Below are 15,640 nucleotides of genomic sequence, written 5' to 3' on the forward strand. Positions count from 1 at the left end.
AATCCAGATTATTCCCTTTGTTGGTATATTTCCTTATTGGTGATAAATTTCTCCTTTGTTGGTAATTATTTCCCTTTATTGGTGATAAATCCAGATTATCTCCCTTTGTTGGTAATTATTTCCCTTTATTTGGTGATAAATCAAGATTATCTCCCTTTGTTGGTAATTATTTCCCTTTATTGGTGATAAATCCAGATTATCTCCCTTTGTAGGTTATATTATTTCCCTTTATTGGTGATAAATCCAGATTATCTCTCTTTGAAGGTCACATTGGTAACAATCACTGGTTATTATATTATCAGTTACTGAATTTGATGATTATAAATAAATATTTTGTCAGTTTTCATCTTTTATTTAGTTAGGTATGTGTAAATTTGTAGTTCCCTTTTCATTTAATTAATTGTGCAATTTCAGTAATTTACCAATTTGTTAATATTGTGCATGATTTATAATATTATTTGCCATGATTAGAGTGCCAAATGTTGTGTATGCTGAAAATACCCAGACTGGAATATTCCATTATTTTATTGAATAAGATTTATTGATGAAGCATAAAGTCCATTTCAACCCAGATGGGTAAATCAGAATATATATTGTACAAAACTTGATAAACAGTATTGTTTTGATATAAATCCTACATAATTGCTTGACTTTGTTCATATGTCTATAAATGATGCATTAATGCACACATCTTGAGTGTATGGTGTCCTATTTTGATGTTTTAACAAATGTAGATATTGTTTATATGGGAGGAATTTGATACAAGAAAACCTTACCTTAAGAATTATTCTTTTTATCCAAGATGTAGATATTTGTTCCATATAACTGATTTAAAATGGCTATTATTGGTAAAGAAAGATAGCTGATAATCATTTTTATCTACCAGATTGTATCAGATGGTCCTTGTTAAAAATTCTTGTAAAGGGAGATAACTAGTGTAAATTTGTAATTAAGTCAAAAAAATGAAATAATATATAATGGTAAATTAAATACAATTTTAGAATATATGTTTCATATCAGAAATATGACATACTTCTTTTTATCATGATAAATGTTTCATAAGTGTGTTTAAAGTGTTTTTAAAGCTTGTTTTTGTTATATATTTGTTATATGGTGAGGCCTGATACAGGTGTTTTCATCTTGTAATTTATACTTCATCATTTATACATTGTTTCCATTAATACTATTCATATCATCTTGTTCTTCATCATTTTGAAGAGATTCCAACAATGAAAATTTGGAAAATAAAATTGATAAGAAAATTCAAGCCTATTTGTATGTTATTGATTCCAGTAGTGTTATTGTATGTCTAAAGCAATTACCGTGATTGTCCATAGGCCTGGTCGGTAGTCTTTTTCCTGGAACCCCAGCCATGAATTAATTTGGACGCTTTGTCGCCTGAACTATCCCTCATTGTTACACAATAATCAAACGTGTGTGAGGATTGACCAGTTATTTGAGGTTTATTTTCTACAAGTACGATTTCAAAATGAAATTTCGGCAACTACGATTTACATGTACGATTTCAAAAGCATTGTTGCCATAAGAGTCATTTCGGATGTACAATTCCATTCTTGAACCCATTTTATTCACAGGGACTTCGCACGATATATAAATTCTGTTGGTTAGAAATTCGTACCAAATTCGTGCCAGGTCCCTGTGATTTTATTGATGCTTAATTTTGAAACATGGATACGACTCTTCACATCACGGTCACGAATTAAAGATCTCGACCGGCCGGTCTCCGGGGATAGTGGGTAATCGGAAGAACATCATCTTCGGTAACGCAGTGATATATACATGTAAACCCAGGCGATATACACACTAACATTAAAGATGCTCCACCGCTGACAAATGGTATTTTTTCACTATCTAAAACAGAAGCTGACGATTTAGTATTTTTCTTCAGTTACAAAAGTTACTTACTTTATACCATTACCACCATTGAAAAGTTTCAGCTTCTAATATTACTTCAAATTAAAAGTATGAAAAATAATTTATTGCATCCCGAAAAAAATCCGTGGCACTATATCCTATATGGAATGAAGTACTGATTGTGCATGACCCAAAGGCAAAATAAATTATTTTATATTATTTTCTGTGTTAATTAGACATATAAATACACGATTTAACACCAATTATTGTTCATATGATGAATATCATTTATGCTCTGTCGGCGGTGGAGCATCTTTAATATCAGTAAATGATACATTGCTGACAGTGGGTTACCGAGGATGGAAGAACATTTTCCGACAACAGCATTGTGAAATACTCCTGATTATCCGATATCCTCGATCGATCACCGTCAAATTAAGTATCCATTCATAGGATTGAGAGAAGGTACATGTACATGTATGTGTATAGGCGTTGATCTGACGAGGAAACAATACCATGTACTCTTTCATGAAGAAACCAGCATATATGTAAAGACTACATCAACATCACATGATATTTCATCTCAAACTCCACATTTGCTAACATGCGCGACTCGTGGCGCTTCCATGAAAACCTCTTCTTTTTGAATCATCTTAATTCTAGTACAAAGTGTGACAACTATCTATTAATCTATTAAAATCTATTAGTAATATTTTATTCGATAATCCCCCCCACACACACACGCGCGCGTGCTGTCTGTATTCTTATAAAATACAAACACAATCCACTCACGTAAAGTCGTCCCTCCCAAAACTTTTAGTGATACTTGTCTACTCTTCTCAAGGATTTTATTTTTGTATTTCGTAAAATCATTTATAAAAGCATTTTGGTATATAATTCTTTATCGAAAATTAATTTATAAAAAAAATAAATCAACTCTAACTTTTTATTTAGTTTCAAGAGTTTCTAGAAGTATCTATTCTGACTTACCAGAGATAACGAAGGGAAGTAACTCTGATGGATCATAATGGAGTTATCTTAAAGTTGCATTTCTTGTAATTTTCACTGAAACGATATGTCGTTTTAACATTTGATATTTGAACATGGACATGTATCTTGATGATTTAGCTCACCAAAACCATATGTCAGCCTATAAGAGAGCCGAAACCTAGGGATCATATATTCCTGGTTTTGTTCAGTACCTTCGGGTTTTGTCGGAATTCCGAATCGTATCACGTGACTGACGTCCACACGTCCAGCGTAAGCGCACATGTGTTTGTTTACGTTTTCCTTCTAGCTGATATGAGCAAATCGTGCTGGTATATGTCCATAGAACGAGTATTTGAAACATCTAATTCACACATTGCCGTAATTCAATAATGAGTGTATCAAATATTGTAATGTGCGAGCATTATTTTCTTTGTAGATCCAGTCTGCTGAGGTCGACCACAATTTTTGTTTTACTACGTATAGTTGAAATTTCTCTTGGTTTCATAACTCTCGTGTTACTTCGAGATTGTCGCGACGATGTTCGGAAGAGTTCGGAATGATTCGGCCTCTTTCGAGCCTATTTTTCACGTGTACACGTTAAAAAGATTTTTCAATTTTATAATTAAAAATACTTCCAGTGCTGCAACTTTATAAAAAGTGGTAAAATTAGAAATTTTTAAAACTCAGAGAAACGGAGAAAAATGTGTATAAGACTTAAACAGTTTTAACTATGACAAAAAGAGCGAAAGTGATAGACCATACAACTTTAAAATGTATTGGACCTTATAGTACAGTATAAATGTAATGCTGCCTTTTAAGAGTCGCTTTATACATGTATCTAATTATGGAAGTTTTTCGGATATTTTAAACACTTTGTTGTTTCCATTAAATTAGATTAATTACCAATAATTAAGGTAATCGGTTTTGGGACTCCCTGGACATTGTATTTCCCCATTTTTTGATGCGCAAAATATACTGATAGAAGATTTTTCAGCATTTTTCAGCCCTAAAAAGTACCTGCGCAAATTATACAAGTTTTTTACGGTATATGATATTGAAATGTATTCCCAAACTTTTTATCATATTATTTGCCAATAACACTGTTATGATATCAGAAATATTTGATGGTCTACAACAAATGTTACCTGAATTTTAACAATATTGCATAACATGGAAATTAGAACTTAATATCAGAAAGATAAAAAATTGTGATATTCTCAAGATGTAAATCGGTACCACAACACCAGTTGATGTTATGGAATACAGAATTAGATTTATAAGAATTGTTTACATATCTAGGTACAGAACATAAAGTTAATGGTAGTGTTTTTAAAGAAAGGGAAAAAACCTGCTGAACAAACAATTAAATCGGTGTTTGCTATTTATAAGAAATAAAGGAATGTATCTCTTCCTGTTCATCTTAAACTGAAAATATTTGATTCACTTGTAATGACAGTTTTTAGTATACTCATCAGAGGTATGGGGATTTGAAAATAAAAAAATGTTGTAGAAAAAAATTCAATTGTAATTTTGTAAAACAATCCTGAAGTTAAGAAAGTGTACAAAACAATTTCATGGTCTATGGTGAGCTAACAAGTTATCCGGTTTGAATTGAAGTTCGGATACAATGTATATCAATCAACTTGCTGTTTTACAAAAGAATAGTTACAAAACTTGCTAAAAGTAGACCAATTGACCAATTTATTCAAAAATCACGTGGTGATATTGATAAGTCTTCTAGAGGACAGACATATTCTATATTTTAAGACATTTTGTCATAGAAAAGTACACCTCTTGTCTTTCTCTGCTGCAAACGATACTTGTTAACTGATACTGTGAAGGTCCCAGGAACTTGATGACAATAGTCATTAAGAATGGATATTTTCATTAACATCAAATTAACAAGGAAAATGCTGAATGTGTTATAAAATCATAGGAAATTTGACATATATGTGTCTCTTATAGGAAATATTAGAATGGAAGGCTTCCAAGATTTTTAGTATGTGTCTTCTTATTTTACTGTCTCTATTGTCAACCAAACATTGATATATCAAATGAGCCAGAAATGATGTTAAATATGCAGTAGAATCCTTGACCTTGGTCCAACACAATCTAGGAAGGCCTTGACCTTGGTCTCTTACATAATCTAGAAAGGCCTTGACCTTGGTCTCTAACACAACCTAGGGAGGCCTTGACCTTGGTCTCTAACACAATCTAGGAAGGCCTTGACCTTGACACAACACAATCAAGGGAGGCCTTGACCTTGGACCTTAGCCCAACATAATCTAGGAAGGCCTTGACCTTGGTCATTAACATAATGACCTAGGAAGGCCTTGCCCAAGGCCTTGTCATTAACAACCTTGGTCTGGTCTACACAACCTAGGGAGGCCTTGACCTTGGTCCAACACAATGCTAGGGAGGCCTTGACCTTGGTCCAACACAATCTAGATAGGCCTTGACCTTGCATTGATCCAAAACAATCTATGGAAACCATAACCTCTGCCCAATACATTCTAGGGAGAAATTAACTTTTGCTGACAGGATTAGGGTATGCTATGTAATTAACATTTGCATAACATCTAAAATGAATTTCAATTTTTCAGTAACAGTAAAATGAAGGCGTTGATCTTTAGCACATTAGAAGGACTTTATTCTTGATAATAATATGGTTTGAATTTTTTATATGAAACATTGTATGCTGATGATAAGATGAAACAAAGCAGAACCATTTATTGTTGCATTTTTTTTTCATCTCAGCTTTTCGCTCAATGTCAAGATAATTTTGATACATTGAGTTTCCCATTTTCTTCCTTTTTCTTATTCATCTTGATTGTAAACAGAATAATTCTACAATCATCATTTATTCTGGCATAAAATCAATAAAATAAGTAAAATTTAAAAGTTTTTTTTTAATTACTAATTTCTTCAATAACACAACTTCAGATAAAAAAAATTATCAAGAAGAGTCATAATTGTTTTGATATTTATTGCAACATTTTCAAGCTAGCGTACAATGTCATATATACCAAATTAAACCATATTGTGATATGCTGAAACTGGAGATGTTCTGATATATGTTTTTTTCTTCTTGTACTCTGCTTTGTTTTTATACCTAAAATATTGCACATAAATCTATCTAACTGTCAATGGAGTATTATAGATAAAAACAAACAAACAAATATCCAGAGTGCTTTGCCTGTGCCCTAGGTTACCATGGTTAGTAACAAATTGAACAGGTTTCATGTTTTGGTACCACCTTTACAACATTTATCCCTGAAATTTCATAATGGACTGGTCTAGTCTTTGATTTAGAAGAGTCTAAATAGGTTTCCAGGGGATAATGAGTTAAATGTGGCGTCTTGTCCTCAGATTGATGTTTTCAAATGACATTTATGACTGACGTAACAACATGTTATGAATTCACAACAAATAAACAAACTCGAATCAAAATCACCCTACGATGAAGTAGCACACACCGAAATAATATTATGAGTGTTGCTATAGTGATTCTCGTCTTCTTTACACAGTCAAAACCATGAATCTGATTTCCTTTATCACTACAAAGAAAACAAAAAGGACTTTTTTCCTGCTTATCTGTAGTGGTTTTACGGGCTACAAAATAGTTAATGGGTGTCAGACAGACGGTTGGTTTGCATGTTGTTATCGACCCAATAGACGGGCATATACCTCAATTATTGGAAATGTGTGAGAAATATCCGTATTCAAGGCACTACGCAAATGTACATTGAATCGGAGGAGACCATTGCAACTACGTTTTAATCAATTAAAAGAGGGTTGGGTCATAGTTAAAACATTTCATTGCATATTTTCAAGTTATCCTAATTATAGATATTTAATGATTTGTTTGTTTGTTTGTTTTGGTTTTACTGTCCATCAACCACAAAGGTCATTTAGGGTCAAAGTTTTTAAAAGTACTATATAATGACAGCTAATTAATAGAATGTATGATTAAATAATCATAGATTTAAATCACTGACTCGGCTTAGAATCAACTCAGGGACGTTTTTTTCTATTGGTCTTAATTACTGTCGAAAACAACAAATAAAAAAAGCAATCCCCACGAGATGTATATTTTGCCGGCTATATGCACCAGGTTTATATAGAAAAGAACATTTTCTCGTAGATATTTATATTTAATTCATTAGACCATGTATAAGTTTTCAAATGATAATAGGCTTCTGATTGCATAGAAATTTTTTAAATCCGAATTAACTATATATTTTAAAACAATGTTCATTACATGTATATTTGACCGTTTTAAAAATTATTATTTTTTGACTTTTACCATTTCATTTAAAAATATCATCATTTTAATGGCTAAACAAAAATGTATTTTGCTTCTATTTGGCATGTACAGATCGAAAAATGGGATCGAAGTCGGACTTCAGAGTCCAAAGTATGTTGTGCCTTTGTTCCTGCAACTGATAAAGCACTGGGTTCTAAATATGAAATAATAATGATGACACATCATTGTAGATGTAACGCAAACAGCACGTTATAGAAAAATACCTGGAATTGTGCTGGGCACTCTGGATCTGGTTGTAATTTCAGGTCCAACCTCCAGATCTGGGTTGCTCATGGACGTTAATCTAGGTGACTCGGCGTGACCTTCCAATGAGAAACAGATCATTAACAAACCTATTCAAACATTCATTCCGACAAGTGAGGTATTGAGGCGCAGGAAAACTTTATACAGAAGATTGTGGTTCGTGTTCAATGATAACTAAACAGAAGGCCGAAGAGTGTTATTGGATTAAGATTTGCTGTGATTAACATTAGCTAATGAGTTTTCATCCCGCTCTAGCGCCCTAGCGTTGGACTGGATTGTTTCTTTCTTTGGAACTGCTTAAGTGGTTAATTAACATTGATTTTGAATTGGTCGCTGTGAAGATGGTTGACAAATTAGAGTTTTAATGGTAAGTGTTCAAGTTAGGGGATAGCATGAAGTTGTAAGGGTGGATAAAGTGTCCGATAATTAACCTACTTGCCCTCAACTTCTGGTTATGGTGGCCTAAAGTTGTTAAGGTTAGTCTGACTTTTCTTACATGACGAGCCTTTCCTGCTCTGGCTCTACCTGAGGCTCTATGGTTAAGCTGTCTGACCAATCTACCTGGACTAGCCCTTCTACGCTGGCATTTAGATGGCCAAGTGTGGTGCGGTGGTTAAAGTGGTCTAGACATTCCTAATCATATAATAATTGTTGGGTTGTGGTGGTCAGTCCATTTTGATAGATAATTGGTCTTTGGTAATTGTTCGGTTGTGGTTTTCCTTGAGCATCATCTTTAATAAATTGCCTCTGAACCTCTTTTATTCGTTGATATTTGTGGTTATTATATGAATGAAGTCAGAAGTAATGTTTCAGAGCCAGTTGCCCTCCAGAAGGAGATAAATTACGTGATCGAACTTATGTGTTTTTCACTTGCTGTGACTAGGTTTTGGCCTTACATTGGTAACCATAAGCCCCTATGAAATTCGTATAGGCTTGCTTAATAAGAAATTCCATCTCGAGACTATAGCTGTGAGCATTAACAAAAGGAATATTCCAGATGGATTTTGGCTAAAATGGATTTATCATGATCCTTAACTTATTAACCTTCATTGGAGCTATACAATGTTTTTCTCTTGGGGGACTATTATTAAAATTATGTAGAATGATCACACAGGACTACCAACCCTATTTGTCTGTAAAAGTTAGTTGGATGTAATGAGTATGGTGTTGGAAAAATGAAAAAAAAAAAATCTTGATTTGACATGTACTTTTTTATTTTATGATCAAAATTTCATAATCATGTCCTTGTTTTTTTGAAGTGCTGAAATATCCTTATGATCGTACTATTTATATTTTTGTTCTTATGATGGCTTGCTAAGTATTTGACGCTTTGGGATAATAAAGTATTTTTTTTTTTTTTTCACAGTGAGATGACGGACAAGAGGAGTTACCATCATCAACAGTGTTAACAAAGAGTCGAGGATGACGGAACGAAAAAGGACATCATGTATTGATCATAAGGGACTCTGAGAAATAGTTATTGGCGTGTTTACACATCTCAAAGACGTAAGTTATTGTTATTACGTCATTTCATGGTATATAATCTGTGTAACCAATTACATTAACACTTTTAACTCTTTCATCCCTGAAAATTCATAATGGACTGTTCCATCCTTTGAATAAGAAGATTTTAAAGGTGTCTACAGGGGTGAATGTGTAAGGCATCAAATTTCACAAAAGGTCAGGTGATAAAAGAATTAGTAAAACTGTTATCGATAAAAAAAAAGTCACAAAATTCCTAGATATTGAGCGTATTCTGTACATACTATAGAAAAAAAAAAGATATTGGAATATTTCAAATTCAGTCAAACTTATTTGTTTTATTTCATTGATTCTTTATATGTGAGAATGGTATAATAATATAGTCAGAAATGTCAATATAATTTGTAACACCTCCCCAACCCCCCAAACAAATGGACTTGAAAAAGATCCTTTTTTTTTTAAATAATCTGAATTTTTTGTAAATTGTCTTGCAATTTAAGGCTTCTTATCATGCACTCTCTTTTTTTATAATTTTTTCTTTCTTTCTCTCTCTCTTTTTCTTTTTTTTTTCTTTCTTTCTTTCTTTCCGCAAGGTATACATTACCATATCTAAACTTACTTTTAAAATAAATATTTTGAAAATCATTGATTGACACTTATCTCATTTTATCATAACTACAGCATTTCTATAAACCAATGAAAACAAACGGACTCCTTAGTTCTGACCAAGTGGAGGCCATCTTCCTTAACTTGGAGCAGCTCATCCAGGCTAATACACAGTTTACAGCGAAACTGGACGTCGCTCTTCAGGACGCTATCAACAGTGACGACCTTGTACGTATATTACTTCATGTTGATTTTTTTTCGATTCAGCATTGATGTCTCAATTTTTTAATTTCATCGGAGCATGAAAGAAATTTTGTTAGTATGAAATCAAAGAAAAATTAATCATCTTTATTTGATATCAGCATATCTGAAACAGAAATTTTGATAAAATCCTGAAAATAATTGGAATAATATTAGGGACAATAGTTATCCTTGACATTGTTTTAATTTCACAAAAGTAATTAAAACCACGACCGAGAAAATCAAGAAAGTTCATAACTGCACTTAAAAACATACAAAAAATACAATGTAAACTATGTGAATGTTTAATGATAAGTGCACTTATAAGTAATATCTAAAGAAGTTTAATGTATTTTTACAGGATTTTGTGGAAGTTTCCATTGGCAACTTGTTTTTAAAGTCAACGGATTTGATGATGGCTTTTGAGAGTTATTGTGTCAACCAGGTAAGGTTCTGGTGTAGCCACCAGCTACAACATTTATTCCGTTTTTTACAGAGTTATCTCCCTTCACAGCAGGTATCAATTGGTTATTGAGCGAAATTCACATTTTTTCTTTTTTTTTTCTTCTGAAAAGTGTGATGTTATATACATGCTCACAAATACATGACATCACAAGCAATGCCTTCCTGCAAGGGCAGATAACTCTATAATGTGCAAATACAGAATATGTAATTGGGGATTGGTTAATTTTTTTTTAAACAATTTGTATTAAAATGTCATCAAAAGTATTAAAGAGCATTAGACCTATTTTCATATCAGATTTTAACTGATTCATTTAATGACCTAATCTTAGGAAAAATACTTTAAACGATAATTAATCTCATTGTCAGAATGTGATGGATTGTTGACGGCCATGAAGAAGTCTGCAGACAATTGCCACATTTCTTGTGACATATTGACCTAAATAGCTCTGGGGAAATTGATTAGAATTATGTCAAAGTTGGGATATTCAATAAATTATCACCTATTTGGAATAGAATCACCATATGTGAAAGGGCTATATATGATATGTTACTATGCCATTACACTTGTGGACGATTGGGGAAAATGGAGTGGGGGGTGGGGGGTGGGGGGGGGGGGGGAGGTAGGAGGTGTCAAGGCGTTGATGGGGGGTGGTGGTGGTGTGTAATTAAGTCAACTAGGTATTTAGGTATGTTCATCATGTTTCAATATCAAACATGCCATCAATGAATAGGAAGATAAAATTGAAATATGGAGAATTTAAGAAACTTAATTATTAATTTGTTTGCAGAGTCACGCTGGTAACTTGTTAGAGCAGTTGGAGAAAGAGAAAGAACTCCTAAGAATCTTCCTACAAGCCTCACAGGACGATAACGTCGCTCTACGACGGATGCCTCTAAAGTCCTTCCTCATCCTTCCTGTCCAACGAATAATGAGGTAACCATGGAAACAAAATACTGTGTCTATCGTCAAAATATATATTGACAGATAGGTTATATTTATTATAAAAACCCACTGATTTTCATATGCAATTTAATGTGTTAATTCATGTTTGAAATTCATGACAATTCATATTCCCAATTTAAATTTTCCTACAGATATCCATTACTACTAGAACGCCTCTATAAATCGACGTCATCTGAAAATCCTGACAAAATGGCTATCATGGCAGCTAAAGCTAAAATGGAGGAAATTCTAGCCCATATCAACTCGGTAAGTAATCAGATGTTGTGATTCAAAACTTTCAATGAAAAAAAGAAAGGAAAAATAAAAAAAAAAGAATTTATCGGAAAATCCAAAATGTCCATTTCATTTTCACATTTTCAAAATTTTGTCAAAGAAATTAAAAGCTAAATTTTATACCTTTATAATCTTGCTACCACAAAGTCGGCGAGAATGGTATTTTTATCGACTTTCCAGGAAATTGAATTTGATTTTACTCCTGGTGTAACTACAGAAGTTGATCAAAAGGAAGAATCTTAATTAATTAAGGATTCAATTAATTACAGAAAACACAGAAGAGCAGTGGCTCTATGAAGATGAAGAAGAAGGTCGCCGATCTACTGTTACAAAGACAAGCTCACTCTATGGAGAAGGTCGAACTTAACCGAGTAAGTAAAAGAAAATCAGCACCATGCACCCCTATTTACACAAATGGATGCCTCTAACTCAAAGGCTGGTAGAGCTCATTACGAAACTGTAGGGGTATTTGAATGATATTACCAATAATCTACAGTTTCCAATCAATAGTCGGATTATTTCATGTGACATGCCATGGTATGATGGCATTAGAATTGTGTGCCAAGTCACGTTACGTCGACGTCTGCTTGGGGGAGGGGGGAGGTGGGAGGACAGTCGTACTTTGGGATGATCCTGCAGCGAATCTGTGCAGGAGTCATTGTATAAATATATTTGTAAGATTTTTAGGCCTATTGTTTGACAATTACGTAACAGATGTTGGCATTGGCACAACAGTGTAAAAGATATTTCGTAATTAACTTTGTAATTATCCTTCTGCATGGAGACAGGTATGCTTCAGGGGAAGTAACTCTTGTTACTTTGTCAATCTTCCCTTATAGTTCCTGAGAACTGGCATATTTCTTTAGTTACAGTTGGTTAAACTTGCTAGAACCTTATTGTAGAATGTGAAAGTAAAAAATACAAAGATTGAATTAAAGGTAAAAAATTTCTTTCTTTAATACTTGGAATTTCTTGTTTTACAGGCAGCCATTGACATTCTCGGATGGAACAAAAAAGATGTGTGTGACATCACCACATGTCGTTTACAGGTCGCCGTGTCAGCCGATCACTGGGCCACGAAACGTCCCCGTCACAAATTTTCTACTGTACAAGGAATACTTCTAACTCTTGGAAAGGTAAATACTTGTAATTGTACTACTTTTGACTCTCAACTGATTTTATTGTAAATTTGATTTCATGGCGTCGAAACACAGAGAGGTATATACTAAGTTTGTCGTGTTTTGAATAAACAGGGTGAGCTGCACCAAACTGATGTAGACGATATCCTGTTTCCTCGTAAAACTCAAGTCATCCAGGCCGCGGTGGTGTTACTCAAGGAGAAAAACGGCAAATACCAGACATTGAGGGTAAGTCACATGATGTCACCAGTCACATGATGTCACCAGTCACATGATGTCACCAGTCACATGATATCTATAGGTCACATGATAATAAAAGTCACATGACATCACAGGACCACATTTCCTATATTGTATCCTCTTCTTAGGATTTGGAAGGGAGGCCATACGTGTGCTACTTATAGCTGGGCAATGGTCACATGACTTCACAAGTCACATTGGATAAGGGGAGATAATCTTTTAGGGGAGATAAGCTTTTTATATGACATGTATCTGTTCTAAATAATTACCTAACAAATTTGTTACAGGAGCCGTTCATGCTGAACCGATGCATAGTGAACCATGACCCTGACTCAGATGATACATTTGAAGTGCTAGAGATCAACAAGGAGCCTTTTGTGTTTAAGGTAAGGAACCATTCAGGTCAATTAAGAATATGGTAAACTAAATGACACAGTGTCAAAGGTCAAGGTCAATATTGTTACATCAACTTCAATGGAGCCTAAGTCTTTTTTAATCATGACTTTCCAACTGCATTTAGGTATTTCTTTAAGTAATGAGTACAGCGGATAAAATTGAATATATAGCTGCATTATAAAACAATATTTTTATCCTGTTAGGGTGAAGACACTGACGTAAAACTTTGGTTAAAGAACATGAAGCAGCAGACAATAGACTTAGCCTCGTGGAGAAAGAGAAGAAACGCCCTTCCTAACATCATGATCAAACATCTGGTGTGATGAACTGTTTTCCAATGTCATCTACCAAGGTCACTCCCGTGATCAGAGGCATCACCGTTAAGCTTCCTCCCATGCTTGAGTGGAGATCCATTGCTAAGCTTCATCATATTGGATGATCTGCATGGACGAAGACACCCTCCCAAAAGGTGTCCTGCCTTGAGCCCACATGCATGACCTTTACGTAAGGTCACTGAGGCATGACCCAGAGGTCATAAACTCTTGACCTGGAGGTCGAGGTAAAAAGGAAGACTCTTTGGAGCATGAAAAGCATCAGTTTAAGAGAAGAAAACATTTTCTCCAATTTATGGAAGTTTTGCTCCGGCAAAGAAGTTACAGAATCTGTCAGAGATGTCTTAGGGCATCGTATAGACTGTATTAATTTGTCGACGTGTTGTCAAGATTCCATCAGCGTTGTTTATATCATAGCATCTTGTCTTTAAGACATTTGTGTACCCATTGAAGCACAGTCGCCATTCCAAGATGTTCATCTTAAAATCTGTTTTAGACAGAATATCATAACAAACTGTGATTGGTTCATTATCGCTATGGTAACAGATCATACATTATGTATGAACACCTTTTATAGAAATCCTGACAGAATTAAGTCATTCATTTTCTACAAGTAATAATATCTTAATTATCTGGCATTTTTAATTGTTTCAAAAATAGTCAAACAGAAATCTCCTATTGAGGATTATTGAAATCAATTTATGTAAAATAGTTTTTAATTGACCTGACCAATCAGATTCTTCTAAATTTTAATACCTGTACTAGATTTTTTCCCTTGGGCAGTGCTAGTTTTATTTTCTAAATCTAAGGGGAATAATCCATAACTGGATGAGATTGTGTGTTGATATTGTCGTTGGTTGTGTAATTCACAGGACATGGACAGCAGGTTGATCCTGTGATATCCCTCGCCTGTTTTTAGTTTTATTTATCGTCATAGAGATTTAAGAATTGTTATATGCAATAACTGTTGAGGGAAATGAGTACCAATTCTTTTGGGAAAATATAGAAAAAATATTTTACTATTAGGAAATTGCCACAGATATCCGAATTGAAACAGACAACTGGAAGGATATTCTGTTGTAGATATATTTATTACTTAAAATATCTTCAAATGTTAAAAATCTGAGTGTTGTCAAATTAGATAAATGTAGAAATTATACATACATTTACACACTAAAGTGATAGATGTTTTGGGGAAGTTAGTTTTGGAATTGATTTTTGGGAACTGTAGAACTGTGCAACTGTAGAAATTGTAGGTCAATTTTTGGGGGAGAAGTTGGTAGATTGTATTGTTTTTGTTGTGAACACCAAGAATGACTTGTTGGGGGAATAGATCGATAAGTCATACAAATGTTATTTAAATGCCTTTCGGCAAGAGACAAGCCAAGTCTAACACTAAATGTAGTTTGTTTGGGGATATGAAGTATTGTTATCCAATTCATATAGTTTTTATTCAAGAGAATTGAATAATTTATAATCCTTTAGTTTAGTAGAGAATATTTGTTTAGCGATGAAGATTTATATATATGCAATTTTGATATTATTCTATGCAGTTAGATGTGGAATTCTTCTATTATCTTTTTGTAGAAAACAAATTTTCATGATCCTCTCTTGTTGATGATTATCTCCCCTTGTAGGTGATTATTTCCCTTTATTGGTGATAAATCCAGATTATCTCCCTTTGTTTGTGATTATTTCCCTTTATTGTGATAAATCCAGATTATCTCTCTTTTTGAAGGTCACATTGTTAGTTATTATATTATCCCTTACTATTTGTGATGTATAAATCCAGATTAATCTCTTTGTCAGTTTTCATCTTTTATTTCCAGTTAGGTATGTGTAAAAATTTGTAGTTTTCAGATTTTCCTTTTAATTAATTGTGCAATTTCAGTAATTTACCAATTTGTTTATTGTGATAAATCCAGATATATATTCCCATTTGTTAGGTGCCAAAATTTCCCTTTATTGCTGTGATAAATCCAGATTATCTCAGATATATATCCTTTGTTGGTGATAAACAGTATTTTTTGGTGATTTACATAATTGATTGACTTTGTTCATTGTCTAT

At 33.5% G+C, this 15,640-nt stretch overlaps 1 protein-coding gene across 1 annotated transcript; it reads left to right on the top strand.

Moving 5' to 3' along the window:
• Positions 1-9,313: 9,313 nt before the first annotated feature.
• LOC138310712 (phosphatidylinositol 3,4,5-trisphosphate-dependent Rac exchanger 1 protein-like) lies at positions 9,314-15,298 on the top strand. Its single transcript, XM_069252051.1, has 9 exons — positions 9,314-9,751; positions 10,125-10,208; positions 11,017-11,162; positions 11,324-11,438; positions 11,735-11,836; positions 12,449-12,601; positions 12,719-12,832; positions 13,132-13,230; positions 13,444-15,298. Exons 1-9 carry the CDS (start codon positions 9,614-9,616, stop codon positions 13,561-13,563), a joined length of 1,071 nt encoding a protein of 356 aa, XP_069108152.1. The 5' UTR covers positions 9,314-9,613; the 3' UTR covers positions 13,564-15,298.
• Positions 15,299-15,640: the final 342 nt, after the last annotated feature.

Source organism: Argopecten irradians, chromosome 16 (assembly GCF_041381155.1).
Source record: "Argopecten irradians isolate NY chromosome 16, Ai_NY, whole genome shotgun sequence".
In the NCBI taxonomy this organism is placed as follows: domain Eukaryota; kingdom Metazoa; phylum Mollusca; class Bivalvia; order Pectinida; family Pectinidae; genus Argopecten; species Argopecten irradians.

Excerpts from the sequence above, each read along its gene's own strand:
- LOC138310712 (XM_069252051.1), top strand. The coding sequence starts at position 9,614 with ATGAAAACAAACGGACTCCTTAGTTCTGACCAAGTGGAGGCCATCTTC. Across the intron at positions 10,209-11,016 it reads AGAGTTATTGTGTCAACCAG|AGTCACGCTGGTAACTTGTT; the intron begins GTAAGGTTCTGG and ends ATTTGTTTGCAG. Across the intron at positions 11,439-11,734 it reads TTCTAGCCCATATCAACTCG|AAAACACAGAAGAGCAGTGG; the intron begins GTAAGTAATCAG and ends AATTAATTACAG.